Source organism: Sciurus vulgaris (genome assembly GCF_902686455.1).
Source record: "Sciurus vulgaris genome assembly, chromosome: 15".
Lineage (NCBI taxonomy): Eukaryota > Metazoa > Chordata > Mammalia > Rodentia > Sciuridae > Sciurus > Sciurus vulgaris.
The window spans coordinates 56,407,449-56,426,932 of record NC_136476.1 but is presented as its reverse complement, the minus strand read 5'-3'; the positions used below and the strand labels follow the sequence as shown (position 1 = coordinate 56,426,932).

The 19,484-nt window shown below is 50.5% G+C and overlaps 1 protein-coding gene across 1 annotated transcript in view; it reads left to right on the top strand.

Annotated features, from left to right (window-relative positions):
* CORO2A (coronin 2A) overlaps positions 1 to 19,484 on the top strand; it is a 57,265-nt gene that overhangs the window by 19,733 nt on the left and 18,048 nt on the right. The window contains exon 2 of the mRNA XM_079113310.1: positions 7,553 to 7,753. Within this exon, the coding sequence (XP_078969436.1) occupies positions 7,553 to 7,753 (201 nt within the window). The remainder of the gene's footprint in view (positions 1 to 7,552; positions 7,754 to 19,484) is intronic.

Below are 19,484 nucleotides of genomic sequence, written 5' to 3'. Positions count from 1 at the left end.
GGGCAAGTTCCTTAACCTCTCTGTACTCTGGTTTCCTTATCTGTAAAAAATGGGGGGATGATTGTCTTGTGGGGCTGTGGTGAGGGTTGAGTTCACATCTGGAACCTCCTTAGCACACGTAGCTAAAAAAGTGGCGTGTGTTCTTCGTAGTCATCCTCACACCTGACGTTCCTGGTAAGGAAGCAGGGGTTAAGTAACTCACGGAATGTGACAGGAAGTGACAGCGGCGCTGTCCAGCAGCATCTGCTGCAGGGAGGACCATGGTCATACTGTACCCCGTGGCCACACGTGGCTGCTGAGCGCCAGGAGACATGGCTGGTGCCCCTGAGGAGCTGGATTCTCACTTTCGCTTAGTTTTAATTGGTTTTGACTTTAGAAGGCGCGTGTGTCTAGAACCTTCTGTCTTGGGCAGAACAGGCTGAGGCCACGATGGGAACCTTGCGTTCAGGCCGCGGCACCTGGGCCACCTTGGGGTCCCCTGCCTCTTCCTGGTTCAGCCTTTTCCTATGCAGACGCACACACACAATCACAGGGACACTGAGCAGCGCCTGCTGCCCACTCTCCGGCTCGAATCGCGGGCACTGTGATGCTGAGCCCGTCCCTCGGAGAGGGGCTCTGGATCAGCACTGCCTTGGCACCACTGTCGCCCGCGGGTGCACAGCCCTCGGGCCTCGTCAGCCATCCACCATGCACACCCACATGGGCCCACCCGTCCGCGGGCTGCTGGGCCTCTTACCTGTCTGGTCTCTTCGCCTCTGCGATCCTTCCTTCTCTCCCTCGTCGTCTGTGAAGAAATCAGACCTTCTTTTTAAAACATTGTGGTCGAATGTCCATGACAGTGGCGGTAGCCACTTCCGGCCTGCAGTTCAGTGGCATTAGGTACATTTGTGCCCTTGTGCAATGATCGCCACCATCCTCCGGAACTTTCCCACCTTATAAAACGGTAACCCTAAACCACTAAGCCACAACTCCTCACTCGCCCCCCGCCCCCAGCACCCGCAGCCTCTGTTGGACTGTCTGTCCCTATGACTCCGACTACCTTGAGAAAGTGGACTTCTGCAGTGTTTGTCTTTTCACGACTGGTTTATTTCACTTGGCATAATGTTCTCAGGGTCCACCCATCTTGTGACATGTTGCAGAATTTCCTTCCTTTTTACGGCTGACTAATATTCCGTGGTTTGTCTGTACTACCTCTTGCTTAATTACCCTTCCACCTCTTGATGGACACCTGTTTGCATCCTTTTTTTAGGTAGTGCAAATAACTCTGTTAGGAACATGGGTATACTGATGGCTCTTCAAAACCCTTTTCAACTGGGCGTGGTATTGCACGCCTATAATCTCAGTGAGTCAGGAGGTTGAGGCAGGAGGATCACAAGTTTGAGGCCAGCCTCAATAACTTAGCAAGATCCTGTCTCAAAATAAAAAATTAAAAGGGCTGGAATGGTAAATCACCCCTGGGTTCAATCCCCAGTACCTTAAAAAAAAAAAAAGCTTTACATTTCTTTAGGATATATATCCAGAAGTGGAGGTGCTGGCTCATATGGTAATGCTATTTTTAGTTGTTTTGAAGAAGCTGCAGACTCCTTACCACAGTGGCTGTGCCGTTTCACGTTCCCACCAACAGGGCATGAGGGTTCCAGTCTCTCCATATCCTTATCAACACCGCGATTTGCTGCTTTTTTGACAGCAGCCGTCCTGATGGGTGAGAGTAGGCACGTCTCGTTGTGATTTTTATTTGCTTCTCTCTGATGATTAGTGATGTTGAGCTTATTTCATGCTTAGCAGCCATTAGGACATCTTCTTTGGAGAAATAGCTCATCAAGCCCTTTGCCCTTTTCAGATTGTTTGGGTTTAGGAGTTGTTGAGTTTTAGGAGTGCCGTATATGTTCTACTTATTAATACCTTATCAGAAATACTATTTGCAGGCCAGGCGTGGTGGCATGTGCCTGTAATCCTAGCAGTTCAGGAGGCTGAGGCAGGAGGATTGCGAGTTCAAAGTCAGCCTCAGTAACTTAGCGAGGCCCTAAGCAACTCAGTGAGACCCTGTCTCTAAATAAAATACAAAATAGGGCTGGGGATGTGGCTCAGTGGTTGAGTGCCCCTGGGTTCAATCCCCAGTACCAAAAAACAAACAAAAAAATCATTATTTGCAGATATTTCCTCCCATTCTGTAGGATGCTGCTTTACTGTGATAATGTCCTTGATGCACAAAAGTCTGTCATTTGCCCAAAGTCCAGCTCATCTGCTTTTCTTTTGTTGCCCGTGCCTACGCGTCATGTCTAAGAGATGTCTGCCAAATCCAGTGGCCTAAAGCTCTTTCCTTCCAGCGCTGAGGATCCAGCTCAGGCCTTGCAGGTGCCTGGCAAACGCTCTGCCTCTGGGTTCCCCTGGCCGGTCAAAAGCTCTTGCCCTGTTTCTTTCTAAGGGTTTTACCGGCTCAGCTCTTTGGCCCATTTTGAAGTAATGCTATTAACCAGAATTTGATGGAGAGGATTTTATTTTTTCGGTGTTGGTCATGGAACCCTGGGCCTTGCTCAGGCCAGGCAAGCGCCCCATCACTGAGCTTCCAGCCCCGATGGGTAGGATTTCCTGTGTTCTAGAGTTCGCCAGGCGCATCCTTGCGGTTAGATACATTTCTCTGTATCCTGTGTGCAAGTCACATCCAAAGACTTGGTCAACGTTGGGTTTAATTTTTTAGCAAGACCACTTCATAAATGGTGCTGTATTCTTTCCGTCACTTCACGGACTGAGGCACATCACGGGAGGTCATCTCTTCTAGTGATGCTGAGGTTCGCCGTGGGGTTCATGGGTTCCCGCCCCACCCACCCATTATGCTGCAGCTCAGGTTTGACCCCAGTGCCTCTGCACCGGGGAGATGGTGAAAACTGAGTGTGGGGGGCCCTGCCTGGGTTGGGGGTGTCGGAGGGGCTGAGAATTTGCACTTCTAAGGGGTGGCCAGGTGATGCTGGCCTGGGAGACTCCACTTGAAGAGCATGCTCCTTTAGAAGTTTCTGTTATCCATTAACCTGATGCACCTGGGGTCCCCGGGGAGTGCCCCACACCCGGGATTGTGATTTAAATGATTCCGATGTGCAAATTTGGCAAACCACCAAAGGCTCCCATCTCTTCCTGCACTTGGCCATTTCCCTGAGAGGAGCCCACACAGGGAGAGCCGTGACAGAATTGCTCATCCGACCCTCCAGACTTCACCCAGCCCGGGGCATGACACGGAATGAGGACCGAGCCAACACTGGAAGCTTGGTGACTGAGCCGAATGATCGTCACCTGCCTCTACAAACCTGTTTGCACATTTAGGCTTTGAAGTGCTCTGATCTCTGGGGCAGGAGGTCGGTGCCCGTTTAGCTTTGTTTTGCACGCTGGGGATCGAGCTCAGGGCTTCGTGCATGCAAGGCCAGTCCTCCACCACATCCCCAGCCCTTTTTATTTTATTTTGCACAGGCTGGCTTTGAACCTGCGATCCTCCTGCCCCAGCCTCCCAAGTACTGGGATTGCAGACGTGGGCCACCACACCCAGCTAGATGTTGGCCTCTTTAGGAAATCAGTTCTAGAACTTTATCTTTCATCGTCAAAGTCAGGACTATTGGGGATTTAACAGAATCATTACATGTGGTGTGTGTCCCTGTTTTCCTGCGATGTTCCCGGTTTCAGCACTAAAGTTCTTGCACTCAGGGACCCTCCACAATCCCAGGCAGACAGGAATGGGTGGCCACACTCCTTGTTCAGAGCTGCTAGGTCTCTTCTTGAAGGAAGGAGGAAAATTAGCCCTGTGGAGAGCGAGCCTGAGTTCTGGCTCCCTGGATCCTACTGTGTCACTTTAGACCTTGTTGCTGGCCTGTGGTGGCCAAAGTAAATACCCTCTGTGCCCAGGAGTTATGGTTGGCACCAGAGCCTGGCTTAGATCGACAGACCACTGTGGACAAGACCCTCACCGAGATTGGTCATCTCTTTGTTCTGCTGGGGAGAAAGGAAGGCTCCATGAGAGGCTGTGGGGAAGCAGAGGCCTGGGCTCCAGCAGGATGGCCTTGGCCACGAGCCAGCCACCTTGTCCACATGAGTCTTCAGAGGCCCTCTTCAGAATTCTGGTTTTGGTTTTGGTACTAGGGACTGAGCCAAGGGCACTCTACCACTGAGCCACATCCCCAACCTTTTCTGTTTTTTTTTTGTTTGTTTGTTTGTTTTTTTCAGACAGGGTCTCACTAAAGTGTCAAGGGTTTTGCTTAATTGCTGAGGCTGGCCTTGAATTTGCCATCCTCCTGTCTCAGCCTCCCAAATCACTGGGATTATAGGCGTGCGCCACCACACCCAGCTCTGTTCAGAATTCTGGATGAGTGAGAAAGGAGCTTTGCCATCAAGTTTGGGGTGAAGGTCAGGATCAGGATGAACTCTAGTTGGCCAAGGACCAGAGTCAAGGTGAGAGACCTGTGCCTAATTAGGTGTTGGCTGTGTTAATTCATGGTCTCTGCAGATCTCTCTCAAGGCAAGTGCTACATTCCTGCTAACAGTAACCTCTTTTCGTTTTTAAAGCATCGGGGTAACTTGCGGTTTCTCATCTCCCTCTACAAACCTGGCCCATGACCTAACCGTGGTGGCTCAGAACCTCCCAGGAGGTACTTACGGGGCGGTTGTCTGGGCCTACACGGTCAAATTTTAAAGGGGGGCGGGGAGACTTCAAATATTAGATGTGCAACCACAAATTTACAGAGGGACAATGGTAGCCAGCAGTGCCAGATTCCTACCCAACCCACAAGTTCAAAGACCAAATCAGGTAATGTCATTCTTACCCTGCGGCCCTGGGCGTTAAGGAATAATCTACTCTGCCGGTTTGTGCCACACCCAGTGTGTGTTCAGTTTCGGCCATCCTGTCACTGACCCTTGCCCTGCAGTAATGTGAGGCCCGGGTGGGGAAGAGGGGCCTTGGGGACAGGCAGGAAAATCTGTCTCTTCCTCTCCCTGGCACACACCCACCGCACCACCAACACGAGGAGCACATGGCAGAGCAGGAAGAGCACCAGCCCGCTTCCACCCCCCTGGCTCAGACCAGCCTCATTTCTGTCCCCCGCACCTCAGCTTTCCCATCGTCGCCTGGGGACAACAGCCCACACCGACCTCACAGGAGAGTTGTAAAGTAGGGGACAGGCCAGAGCCGGCCACGACCCATTGAGCTCTTGAGAAATAAGCCTCAGGCCAGGTTGAACCCCAAGATGAGGAGATTCCCTCTGGGGCGGGGAACTCACAGCCCCCAGAGCCTAATCCTGCGGCCTGAGGCCAGCGAGTGCACCTAGGTGACCGCAGCAGAGTGGAGGCCACCCCTGCGCTGTGCCCCTCCTGGGAAGGCAGCCCTGGATCTGCTGGGACCCGCCAGGGGTGGGGGCAAGTGCCTGCCTGTAGGGACGGGAAACTCCTGCTCTCTGAGTGACTGAGTCATCAAAGTCTCGGGGCTCCGACCCTCCCCGCCGCAGCCCGGGCGCTGGGGCACAGGGGCCCTCGCCCGCACACCCCAGACCGCGCACGGGAGCAGGCTGGCCTGGCTCGGCGCCACCTCCTCCCCCACTTCCCTGGCAGCAGGTCTGGAAGAACCTTGGCAGTGGAGATAAGGGCTGGGGTGGGGCAGAGGGCATTCAGGCTGGTACTGGTCTGCCACCAGCTGGCTTCACCCCTGAAGGCCACCAGCTCCCTTTCCACAGGGACCACATAGCATCCTGCTGCTTATCTTCCTTCTCTGAAGGGGGTGCTGATGGTCAGGGCATGTCCCCTTAGGGCAGGGGGAGATGGGGGGTAATGGTGTGCAGATGCTGTTGTGGTCCTGGTCAGCTGTGGGCACCTGGGGCCGGTCTCCAGCAACAGGGCAGTGGTACCATTTCCTAGCTGTGTGACCTACTTCCTTCCTTGCTTCACTGCCTGCGTCTGGGAAGCCAAGTGGCACCTAGTTGTGCTCGACAGGGAAAGCACTTGGCATGGGGCCTGGCACACAGTAAGTGCTCAAACACTGGCTCCTTGGTGCCAGGGAGGTGGCTGAGCTTCAGGAGAGCTGTGGCCCAGTTAGTGTGTGTGTGTGTGTGTGTGTGTGTGTGTGTGTGTGTGTGTGTGTGTGTGTGTGTGTGCGCGCGCGCGCGGGGGCGGGGTGCAGGGGGGGGGCACCTTTTTCTTTTGCATATCTCCTTATTAATCTTACTAAATCCCATGTGGTTTCCCAAACTGCCCAAGTTTGCTGCTATCACAGGCCTTTGCCTCGGGCTCTTCCATCTGCCTGGGACAGCTCCCCACTCCCCTTGTCCTGCCTCCCTGGCCAGCTCCAAGTCATTGTTCCAGCCTTACTTCCCCTGGGAAGCCCTCCTGGACTGCCGTGTTCAAACCCCATGTTACCCGTAGCTCTCTAGGTCCCATGGCCCAGTGGTCCCCTAACAGCCTCACCCACAGGACCCTGGGCTCCTGGAAGGGCTGGGCTCCTGCCTGCTGCCTCCAAGCCCCCGGTGCCCAGCACAGGGCCCAGACACAGCAATGCCCAGTAATACTGAGTGGACAGATGCAGCTGGACGAGGGCACAGGAGCCTAAGATGCCCAGATGATAATACAGGTCCAGCATTCCTGACCCAGAGTTGCCCGAAGTCTGAAAGGCTCCAAAATCTGAGACACTTTGAGAACCAACACGATATCCCCAATGGAAAATTCCTTGCAATAAGCTGGAGTTAAAACACAGGCCCACTAAAAGTATCGTATACACTTACCTTCGGGGACTTGGGTTATAGGTCAGTTGGTAGAGTGCGTGCCTGGCATGCACAGGGCCCTGGGTTCAATCCCAGCACCGCATACACACACATACCTTTGTGTCTTTAAGGTATACATGAAACAACAGAATTTGGTGTTTAGAGTTGGGTCCCCTCCCCAAGATCTCTCATTATGGACATGCAGATATTCCAGAATCTGAGAAAATCCAGAATCTGAACCACTTCAGTTCTCAAGCACGTTGCATAAGGGACACTCAACTTGAAATGGTAGCAATCGCTACTGTCATCAAGGATGTGCCATTCACCAAGGGACCTAAATATGTCACCTGAGTCCTCAGGACAAGTCCTGAGGCAAGGGTTTGGTCATCCCTTTATACAGACGAGAAGACTAAGACTCCAGGGGTTAAGCTGCTCACCCACCGGGTGGGTTAGAGAGCTGGAGCTGGAGTCCAGGCGGGTGGCTCCCGGGAGCACGGTGCTGCCCGCTCCGTCGAGCTGGACAGTGGGGCGGGGAGTTCTCTGCGGCTTCTCCGCCTTTTCCTGTTCACACTTGAAGAAACGAAAGCCCGTACGCTGCGGTCGGCAAGCAGCTCAGGGGCAGCCATGCACCGTCCCACCCCATCCACTGGAGAGGCAGGAATGCCCACAGTCACAGCCTGGTCCCCTGTCCTCTTCAGAGCGAGTCGCTGTCCAGCCAGAACCGAGCGCTCCGGCCGTGCCCTCTTGGGCCTGCTCGAGGTGCCAGCGCCGGGGTCCCACCCTCGGGCGCTGCGCCTCATGTCTTTTGTCCTGTTTGTCTCCTGCAGATGTCATGGCACCCCCAGTACCGGAGCTCCAAGTTCCGCCACGTCTTTGGCAAACCTGCCAGCAAGGAGAACTGCTACGACTCGGTGCCCATCACCCGCAGCGTCCACGACAACCACTTCTGTGCCGTGAACCCCCACTTCATCGCCGTTGTCACTGAGTGTGCGGGCGGGGGGGCCTTCCTCGTCATCCCCCTACACCAGGTAAGGACACCCGAGGCCCGGATAGGGCTCAGGAGGCAGTGCCCGCAGAGGGATGCCAGCAGGACCCCACGTTCCTACAACTCGAGAGTCGGCTCCCAGCCCTGCCGCCTCCTAGCTGTGTGACCTTGGGCAAGTCACTTTGCCTCTTTGAGCCTCCCCTTCCTTCTTGAGAAAAATACGCCTACCCTGGGATTTTAGCCCAGGACCGCCTCTCCTCCCTACAGAACAGGTCTGCACCTTGGTTCATCCTGAGTGAAATGGGACTTTTAGTGCTTTGCTGGACTCACATGAGACTGGGGAAATCTCCAAAGTCATCTTCCTCTGCTAAAATAAATAAATAAATAAATAAGAGAGAGAAAACAAATGTCAGGCCAAAACCAGCCGAGGGGAGGTAAGCCGGAAGCAAGAGCGAGATCAGGCTTGCCCCCGGAGCCGGCATTGACGGTACAGAGTGGACCATGGCTCATGTCCAGTGTTTCTCACCCCCAAAAGCAACAGCTTCATCCGTATCCCTCTAATAGCAGATCTTTTCGGGATAGCGATGCTGAGTCTCGGCCTCCAGGCAGAAGGCCCGACAGGGCTGCAGAGCTCACTTGTTGGAAGTGCTTCACAGCAGAGGCGGTGTGAAGATAGCTGTGGTCCACGCCTGTGATCCCTGCAGCTCAGGAGGCAGAGGCAGGAGGCTTGCAAGTTGGGGTGTTGGCAACTTAGGGAGATCCTGTCTCAAAATCAAGAGCTGGGGATGTAGCCTAGTGGTAAAGTGGGTTCAATATCCACTTCCAAAAAGAAAAATGAAACAGGCGTGAAGACTCTCAGCGGGAGGGAGATTAAAGTCAGGGAAATAGTAATTCACAAAGACCACGGTGCAGGTTTGCCACCGTGAGTGACAGCTGAGCTGGGACACAGCAGACCTAGACCTCCAAGGGACTTCAGAGGTTGGGCTGGGGTAGAGTGCTTGCCTTGCATGCAGAAGGCCCTAGGTTCAACCCAGCACCACATACAAGCAAACAAAAGGAAGTCATAAATGCAAATTAGAATCCCATAGGCACAGAGTTTTTATCGGCCTGCTTGTTCTGTGGTACTGGGGATTGAACAGGCCTTCCCATACCAGGTGAGCTCTCCAGCCCTTTTTAATTTTTGATTCAGGGTCTCACAAAGTTGCTAAGGCTGGCTTCAAACTTTTTTCATGGTCCTGGGGATGGAACCCAGGACTTGTGCATGCTAGCCAAGCCCTCTACCACTGCCCTACCTCCCCATTCCATCAAACTTGTGATCCTTCTGCCTCATCCTCCTGAGTGGCCTGGATTATAGGCCTGTGCTACCATGCCAGATGACAGACCAGGTCTACTGATCACAAGCAACTGAGTTAGAAATTAATTAACATTCAGTGTTAAATTCTCACTCATTCCTAACCAGGTGTGGTGGCACACACCTGTAATCCCAGCTACTCCAGAGGCTGGGGCAGGAGGATCACAAGTTTAAGGCCAGCCTTACCAACAGAGTGTGACTCTGTTTCAAAATTTTAAAAGGGAAAAAGGACTGGGGATGTAGCTCAGTGGTAGAGTTCCCCTGGGTCAACCTCCACCTGAGGGGGAGTAAAAAATCAAAAAGATCAGGAAAAAAATCCAATACAATAAATCCAAAGAAAGAATAAAAAGAGGGTACAAATAACATCAGGAACCCAAAAGGCAAGATAGCAGCAGAGTTCCAAAATCTAATAAGACAGTAAGGTGAGCAATTTCATGCCAATAAATTTGAAAATGTTCACAATATGGACAAATTCCTTTAAAAATATGTAACTTCTCAATACTAATTCAAGTAGAAATAGAAAGCCTAAATAGTTCTACAACTGTTTAACAAATTGAGCAAAAAGAAAAATTTCCTTAAAGAAAATAGCAAAAAGTCAAGTTATGAAATGGAATTAACAGACAGAGAACACTTTTTTTTTTTTTTTTTTGATACTGGGGTTTGAACCCAGGGGTGCTTTACCACTAAACCACATCCCCAACCCTTTCTATTTTTTATTTTGAGACATGGCCTTACTAAGTTGCTGAGGCTGGTCTCCAACTTGCAGTCCTCCTGCCTTAGCCTCCCAAATCACTGAAATTACAGGCATGCACCACAGTGCCCAGTAGAACACATTTCTTGAATATATAAAATGAACCCTGCTACAGTCAGGATGCTAAATGACCCCGAAATCCCAGGTCTCCAGCCTGTGACACTATTGGGAGGTGGAAAAACTTTTAGGAGGTGGAGACTAGTGGGAAGAAGTTGGATCATTGGGGGATGTGCTCCTGAAGGAGATAGTACAATCACAACTCTTTCTCTTCCTTTCCCTGCTTCCTGGCCACTGGGAGTTAGCTCTTGGTCATTCATCCTCTCCCCACCATTTTTCTACAGGCTCCAAAGCAATGGGTCCAATCTACCATGAACTGAAACCTCCAAAACTCTGAGCCAAAATAAACCTCTTTCTTTTTAAGTTGATTTTCTCAAGTATTTTATCACAGTAATGGAAAGCTGCCTAAAAAATAAAACAAGACAAATAAAACAAAACTCAACTGAACAGGCACTTTGTAGAAGACAAAGTTCAAGTAGCTAAGAAACATTTGAAACATTCATTAGTATTAATGAATACTAATATTCATTAGTTATAATGAATACTAGTATTCACTATAACTACAAGCCAGATTGTCAAAAATGTAAATGTCTGACAATAGTTAAGTGATAGTAAAGATATGGAATGAGGGAAACTACCAAGCCAGGGGTGGTGGCACACTCCCAGTGACTTGGGAGGCTGAGGCAGAAGGATCACAATTTGGAGATCAGCCTCAGCCACTTAGTAAGGCCCTAAGTAACTTACTGAGAACTTGTCTCAAAATAAAAAGACTGGGGACTTAGTTCAGCGGTCATGTGCCCCCGAGTTAAATCAGCATCTGCTACAAAAAATAAATCAATTAAATAAACAAACTACCAGATACGTCTGATGGGTGTGTAAATCAGCATGCCTATTTGGGGAAAAAAAAAAAAGGGAAATACACATATTTATAACCCAGAAATTCCACTTTTAAGCATACACCAAGTAAAAATATGCTCATGTGCACTAGAACAGAAGTCTGGGGGCATTGTTCATATGCTTGCAAAACTAGAAAAACTGGGATGTTGAGAACTGAATAAATGAAGAGTGGTCTGTCCACACTACCGAATGTACACAGCCCTGAAGAGGAACGAAGTCTAGGGACATAAAGAACCTAGTTTCATCTTACCCAGACTGATCTTACCCAGACTGAAACAAGTCAGACAAATTACCGCTGTACCATCCCAGGCACCTCAAATTACAAACAGCCTATGTCGAACTACACTGTGAGGGCTGCATAATCAATTAGTAAAATTTTAAAGAAAAGCAAGGAAGGGATATTTTGAAAAATAATATAGCTTCCCCGTTAATAGCTTCCCCGTGAGGGAGGAGAGGTTGTGATTGGAGGGTATCTTGTAGGGGGTCTCGGGTGCTAGTGAGGCTCGTGTCTTGACCCCAGAGGGGAGGTCCGTGTTCAGCAGTTCCTGAGAACTTACGTTGCTGGCACTCGTATTTTGCTTTTTGCTTATTGGTTATATTTTACATATTCATACACGCAAGGCCTGTGCAGCTTCACAGGCAAATGTCACAGACCTTTCAAGGAAGAGATTACACACTTCTAAAAATAGGAAGAGGGACTACTCCTTCCTCACTGTGTGTGGCCAGTGCGGCCTCAATACCCTGACCAGACAAGGACAGAACAAGAATGAGAAAGCAGAGGTTGGGCTGGGGATGTGGCTCAGTGAGGGAGGGTCGGCCCAGCCTGCAGGAGCCCTGCCGGCACCCCCTGAAAAGGAAGAAAGACAAAGGAAAGAAAAATACAGAGCAGTACACTCTTGAAGATAGACGCAAAATTACTAGCAAAAAGAATGAAACGGAATAAGAAAAGATACGTTAGGATCAAGTTGGATTTATTCCAGAAAATGCAGGTGGTTTAATACTAGTCCATCAACAAAGGTACATTTCCATATTAACAAATGAAAGGAGACAATCGTGCCATCATGTCCACAGGTGCAGAAAAAGCCCTTGTGAAAGCTCAGTACCCACCCATGAGAAGAATCCCAGCAAACGAGGTGTGTTAGTCCACTTTCTGTTCCCATAACAAATACCCAGATGATGAACAGAAACAGGAAAGGGTTGTTTTGGCTCACCGTTTCGGAGACTTCAGTCCATGATCCATCGGCCCCGTCGCCTTTGGGCCTGTGGTGAGGCAGCACCTCGTGGTAGGCCTACATGGTGGAGTGAGACCATGACCTTATCACCAGAGGAGAAAAGAGGGAAAGGGCCACAGTCCCACAACCCCCTTCGAGGGCATGCTCCCAGGGACCTACAGACCTCCCACGAGAGCCAGGCAGGGTAGCGCACGCCTGAAACCTCAGCAACTCAGGAGGCTGAGGCAGGAGGATTACATGGTTAAGGCCAGCCTTGGCAGCTAAGTGAGATCCTGTCTCAAAATAAAAAACAAGGCCTGGGGGTATGAAAGGTGGAGCAACGCTGGTAACACAACACACACACACAAAACCTCCCACGAAGCCCCACCTTCTAAACACCCCACCACCTCCCAATAGCACCTCCTCCCTGGTAAGTACATGTGCCTCTGTGGGACATTCCAGATCCAAACTGCGGCACTAGGGATGGCAGGGGTCACACGGCCTATAGCAAACAGCACTTTTTTTTTTTTTAATTTTAAGATGATTTCAACCCTACAAAAATTTGCTAATATGGTTGAATGAATTCCTGGTTTTCTTTTATCTGGTTCACCAGTTATTAACATTTTACCAAATTGTCATTGTGTGTGTATGCACATTTAAAAACAAATTATAGATAGGATCCTCCACCTCTAATTGCTTCTGTCTGTATCTTCTAAGGACAAGAACATTTTCTTATCTAACCATAATGTGACCACATTCTAAGAATTTAACATGATACAATGCTAATTGTAATATACAACCCAAATTCAAATTATGGCAATTACTCCAATAGTGTCCTTTATGGCAATTTCTTTTTTTCTGAACTGGATTCAAATTCAGATCCACACATTGCATTTAGTGATGTCTCTTAGACATCTGTATTTTGTGATGTTAACATTTTTGAGGAGTAAAGGTCAGTGTTTTGTGGAATGTTTATAAGTTAGTATTTATCAGGTTGTTTCCTCATGATTGCATGCACTTATGTATTTTTGGCAAGAATGTCACATATTAGATGAAATGTCTTTTATGGTTCATTACATCATGGGACACATGATGTCAGTTTGTCCCATCATTGGTGGTATTAATTTTGGCCTCTTTTGCAAATAGTGCAAATATCATTTCTAAAGGAGGAATATTAAAAGCATCCTTTATAAAACCAGGAATAAGAAGTCATGGCCTGTACAATAAGACTAGGAAAAACAAGTTGGAGGTATTAGGATGGAAAAGGAAGAAATTAAGCTGCTATTACTTACATATATGATTGTTCACATAGAAATCCAAAACAACATGTTGTCAAATTATTAGAAAAATAAGAGCTTTTAGAAGGCCTCTGAATATAAAACTCAGAAAAACAAATTGCAATTCTGTGTACCAGGAACATTTAGAAACTGTAATTAAACGTTTGCAGTGGAATAAAAGAAAGTTGGATACCTAAGACTTGGAGAAAATTACATAGCATTATTGAAAGATTAATATTAAAGGTGGGCTACATAATGAGTAATGTGTACCATGTTCATGGATGAACACGGTTGCTTCCTCCAGATTGTCTATAGCATTCTCCTTTCTCAGCCTATTCCTTACTCAGGGCTCTGAGCCCTGACTACTTTGAATCAGAGTCATTTGGATCCTTCTGCTGGTACCGCTGAATGTACTTAGGACGGGGAAGGGGCATCGGGACTTGGTCTACCTGTGTATCACATCATGGTTATAGTTGGAGTTCACGAATTTTCATCCACTGGAAATTGTTCACAAGTGTTCATCAACTGATCATCTAACGGTTGTTCATCCAGATAATCAGGGTGGGCACAGAAGTGAGGTGGTCTCACATGGACTGTTCAGGGAACATTGTAGAGAGCAGACTGGACAGACAGATAGCCCTCTAAGGAGAGGAAGGGAAATGTACCCTGGAGAAATAGCCTGGGCCAGCAGGGAAGGGCCTGTAACTCGAGGTGAGCTGTGTTCCGGAGAGAGGAACGTTTACAGGCTGGGGAGGGAACGTGCAGAATGAGACTCACAGAGAGCCCTGAATGCCGGAGCTGGGGACCTCGAGAGTGGGCCTGCTGGGCTGCTTGCTTCCTCCAAGCTCTGGGTGCTGGTAAATGATTCTGTCCACCAAACAAACCGCATCCTAATTAATTAAAAAGTGAATTAATTGATTATTTTGATTTAGATACTCAGATTCTTTCATACTGTCACAGTTTCTAATTCACTTGAATTACTCAGTGTAAAGAGGTACTAACAAGTGATGTCAAGGAAATACATTGGTTTGATGAGATAGAGTGTGATATGGGTGGGGCAAAATGCACTAATTTAGACAGGATGGTCTGGGAAGATCTTTCTTGGGAGGTGGCCTCTTAAGTAGAGAAGGATTTGAAGCTCTAGAGGGAGTGTTTTGGCAGAACAAATCACATGTGCAAAGGCCCTGAGGTGGAAGTGGATTTGGAATGTTCGTGCAGTTGCTTGGCAAGAGGTTGGGAGATGAGGTCAGATGAGCAAAGCCTGGATTCTGAAGACTATTTAGGACACAGTTTGGACTCTTCTGAGTTCAATGGAGGAGAGTTGGAACTCAGTTTTTCTGCACTGATTCTAGGTGAGATTCATGGTCCCCTTTGGCTTTTTCAAATCTCGTAAATAACCTGAAGACACATGTTAATTCCTAACATCCCAGATGCCAAAGAATCTGGGGCAGGACCTTGGAGCTACTGATCAGAGCCCCCGGTCCTTCAGTGTTATTGTGCCGATTGTCTTTTAGTGGGTCCAGAGTGCAGCCAGAGAGTCTGCATTTCCAGCAGGTTCCCAGAGTGGCCAAGTCGGATTCAGCATGCCCAGTTAAATTTATTTCAGACAAACAAGTAATGTTTTCACTGTCAACTCTTTATTTCAATAACTACAGATTCACAAAGCAGTTGTAAGAAATAGTACAGTACTGTTCACCCCTGTAGTAAAGAGTAGATGTCACCCTGTGTCCCCCATGGTGACCTCTTACAGGAAAGCAGTACAGGATCATCACTGTGATGCTGACATCCATACAGTCAAGGCACAGAGTGTTTTCATCACCACAGAGACCTCTCCATCACACCTTGATGGCCACAGCCATCTCCCCTGCACCACCTCCCTCTGCCCCTATCCATCCTTTGCCCCGTGACAACCACTAAAATTTCTCTATTTCTATACTATTGTCATTTCGAGAATGTTATATCAATGACTAGCCTTTGGGGTGGGCAGTTGCACATTAGCATTGTTCACTGGGGGTTTATCCAGGTTGCAGTCTGTGTCAGTCATCTATTCCTTTTTACTGTTGTATCGTGTTCCACAGATCAGACGCAGCAATTTATTTAACCACTCGCCCCATTAAAAGCCATCAGGTTGTTTCCAGTTTGGGGCTGTGAGGAATAAAACTGCAATAAACATTCATGTATAGGTGTTGTGAGAACACAAGGCAGTCACTGTGTCCCTGGGATACATGCCCAGGAGTGCCGTTACTAGGCCACAAGACACTTGCACATTTCACAAATGAATTTTAGTATAAATAAAATATTGCATGGGACTTATTTATACCAAGAAATTCTTTGTTAGCGATCTGAAATTTGAACACACCTGGGCAGCCTATATTTTTATTTGCTAACTCTGGCTTCCTTGCTCCTGAGTAACGCCCAGGTGGTTGGTTTCAAGCTCTGTTCTCAGAAGCAAGTCTCTCATCTAGTTTGTTTTCATAATTGTAAAAAAAAAAATCTCGAATACAGAAGTAGACAAAAAGTGTCGTGAACTCTTGTGTGCCCAGGTTCTAGAATTATCAAGAGTTTACCCTCTGGCTTTCCCCCCCTGAAATATTTTAAAACAAATCCTGGTCATTTTGTCATTTTATCCCCACATACTTCAGGATACAATTCCCAAAAGTCAGGGTCACTTTCTGACATAACCACAATGCCAGAATCAGAGCATTAATAACTTAATGCAGCGAGGGTCTCAGTTCACATGAAAATATCCCTGGTTGCCTCCTAAATGCCTCTGTGTGGCTCCTTTTGCCTGCAGGGCCTAGCAAGGTGCGTGACTTGGGCCTGGGTGACCTGTTTCCTGAGTGAGTGCATCCAGCTCACTCGGGATGGGAACCGGGAGGTGCACACCTGCATGTCCTTCCCGGAGGCTGGCCTTTATCATGGTGTGACCAGGGTCGGGTGTTCACGCTGGGCCTCACCGACACCAGCCTGTTTCATAGGGACTGCCCCATTGTGGGGATGAGGATGCTGAGGTTCTGGGGTGACTCCCCCAGCACCCCGGGTAGGAAGGCCAGGACCTGGAGGGGAGCCCGGACCTGTGGTCACCAGGTCTGCACTCCAGCCAGGCCCTGAGCAGGGTCAGTAAGCCAGGGCTGTGCAAAAGGAGGGGACGGCCCGCTCCTTCCCGAAGGAAACATGTGCAGGTGGGCGGGGCTGGGAGAAGACAGAGGGGCTGCTTGTCCCGGGCAGTGTCTGCTGTCCCACGGGGAGTGGGGCCGCAGCCGGGCCTTCCTCCTGCACATCCTGACCCGTGAGCCCCAAGAGGCCGGAGGGCTGGTTTCCCCACCTACACCTGCAGCCTTGACAACCAGGGTCTGTGCTCAGGCACCAGGCGGAGGGCAGGTCTGAGGAGGCCACCCTGAGTCTCAGGGACAGGCAGAGAGGGCTCCTGCCAGGGACAGAGCTGCTCCCCACCCGCCAGGCCTGAGAAGTGGACTTTGCTGTGAGGTGTGGAGGGTGGAGAAGGATCAGGTCAGGGAGCAGGGCCCAGGACCTAGCTGGGGTGGACCAGGCCGCAGGGGGCTGGGGCCTGAGGGGCGAATGGACACTGTGGGTGCTGGGAGGAGGAGGGGGTACTTCCCCACTGGGTGCTCAGGCCACACTGACCCTCGAGCCTGCCTGGCCATGGGCACTCAGCTCAGACACCCCCCGGCTCCCACAGCCTGCGGAGAGTGACCGCCTTCCTGCTCCCGGCCTCCTAGGCAGCCAGGTCTGGGGCCTCAGGGCCTTCCAAGGCACCCACCTGTTCCCCTGCCTGATTCCCCGCCTGAAAATGCATGTGAGGAGCCTGGAGGTTTTTGGAGTTTCTTCCTGTTCCAGGATCTGTTCAGCCAGGAAAGGAACCTACTCAGAGTGGCCTCTCTGCCTTCAAATGCAAGGAGCTGGCCCAGGTCAGGGGGCAGATGTGACTGAGGGTCCCCAGAGAGCCAGCAGCAGGGAATGGGGGCAGCGGAAGGGGCCTTAGGGAGGCCACACAGGGCCGGAAGGAAGACTGAGCCTCACCTTCCACTTGAAAGTGGAATGAACCATTTTGGGAGAAGGTGATCTCCCGTCCCCAGAGGTGGCCAAGCCGGCTAGCAGGTGACTTCCACAGTGCACTATGGGGCCCTGTGGGCCGTGGTCCACCGTACACCCTCTGCGACCTCGTCTGTGGGCTTAAGGAGCAGAGGACCCATGACTCTGGGTGACGCTGTGCACTGAGTCCTCTGGAGACTGGTGTGGTGGTGGGAGGGTGAGTCTCCAAGATGAGGGAACCCCCTGGCCTCTCCTCCACTCAACCACCGTCCCCAGCTGGCGGCCACCCTGCGTCTCGCCCTTGCAGCCTGGACGTAGTGCCTCTGTCCTTTGGTCTGTCTGTCTGTGGGGTCCAGTCCTGAGCCCTGGGCAGAACGAATGGGTTCTGTGCCCATGGCCCCACCCCCCCTGCCTGGCCTCTCCTCCCACCTGCTCCGCCCACCTACCTTCCGCCTGGCCTCCTCTTTAAGAGCCAATTCGAAAGCTGCCTCCTCTAGGAAGCCTTCTCTGACTTATTCCCCAGACCCTCTCTTTCCAAGTGCTGAATACATTGCATTTTTCTTCCCCCCAAGATAGGCAGGGACCAGGAGTTACCCCGTCTCTTCCACCACTTGCAAGCAGCAAGGGCCTGGCACAGAGGAGGTGTGGTAAGGCCAGCAGGAGGGGGACCAGGGCCCCCGAGGAGGCATCCCCAGCTCTGGCTCTGTCATGAACTGGCTCTGTCCCCTTCTGCAAGGCTGTCACGTGCTCCGAGCCCCAGTTTCTGCACTTGGCAGGGGGCTGCTTGTACTACTTCCTGGGGGTGTTTGGGATGTCAGCGAAGGGGACAGCACATGTCTGACTCCTAAAGAAAAGCATTAGAGATGTGGGGACCGGGCCAATCCCGCTCTTGAGATGGTCCATTGGAATACGGGCAAGCCATGGTGTGGTCACCGGGGCCCCTGGAGCAGCTGCCCCCAGCGCCGGGAGTGATGGGAGCTCCTCAGAGAAGACACTCGCCTCACGCCAAGTGGAACACACCAGCCGCATTACGACCCGGCCGGTGGGGTGCAGCCCGGGGGTGCCCCTGCTTAGCATGGGTGGAGGCCACGGCTGAGACACTGTTACAGCCGTAGCCACACTCCTGTTGTTATGGGGCGCGACTTAAGAACAGACTGCTCACCACTGAGAAGCCCAAATCTGAGGGTCTTTATTAAGCCGGCCGCTGACTGTCTCACACGATGCCCCCAAAAAAATGGCTATTGGGAGAACAGCCCCGACCACAGGGTGGTAGGGGTTCTTATACCAAAAATCACATTAATCATAAGTGTCTGTTGCTGTGATTCGAAATTACAAACTAACATCATGAGATCATCAACAGAGGGAGAAGTGGGTTACCTAGGTACAAACTAAAGAATGGTTACTAATAACCACACAGTTACCGTTTACATGGTACATTGGTTAGGAGCAATAGGGATCAAAAGAGCAATTTTTTATTACATAAGAATTGTCATTTTGTATTGTTAACCATTTCACACTAAGTAACTGAGGATGGGCACAGAGGCGGGTGTTCCCATGGGAGAAGCTTATTTCCTACATAACATGGAGTCTCAGAGCAAAATGGAATCTGTCCAGTCATTTCCCTCAGAGTCTGTCCTACAACATTGTCATGGAGCCAGATCTGTCAGCCCGTCACACTGTTAGTGCTTGGGGTCACCACAGTGGCCTCACAGCCTCCCCACTCCTGGCAACGGAGGTCTGTCCTCCACTACCCCCTCCATCTGCCGCAGGGCAGCCCTCAGAGACTCAGGCTGACCCTCTCCAAGCTGGACTGCCCAACCCCAGCAACCCAGCCAGGGTCCTCTGCAGCCTGCCAGGGAGCAGGTGTTTCTTCCTTGATTTAGAGCCTGTGTCCCCATAAATCAGAGGCCTGTCCCTGGCTGAGTGCTGGCCTAATGGGCAGAAAGGTAGAAATGGCCTTCTGTTCATAAGTGTCCCTGCCCTGACAGGCTTTTAGCAGCTCAGTCAATAGCCCATCAGACTGGCTCAGATCAGATGCCGGTGGTCTCAGGGGAGGCCGGCCATCCTTGTCTGCCGAGGAGGAGAAGCTGCCTGGGGCTGGGCTTCTGCTCTCAAGGCCTGGAAGGAGCCCTGGCCCCAGCTCGGCCCTCTGAGTTGCTGCTCCTCTGAGCCAGGCC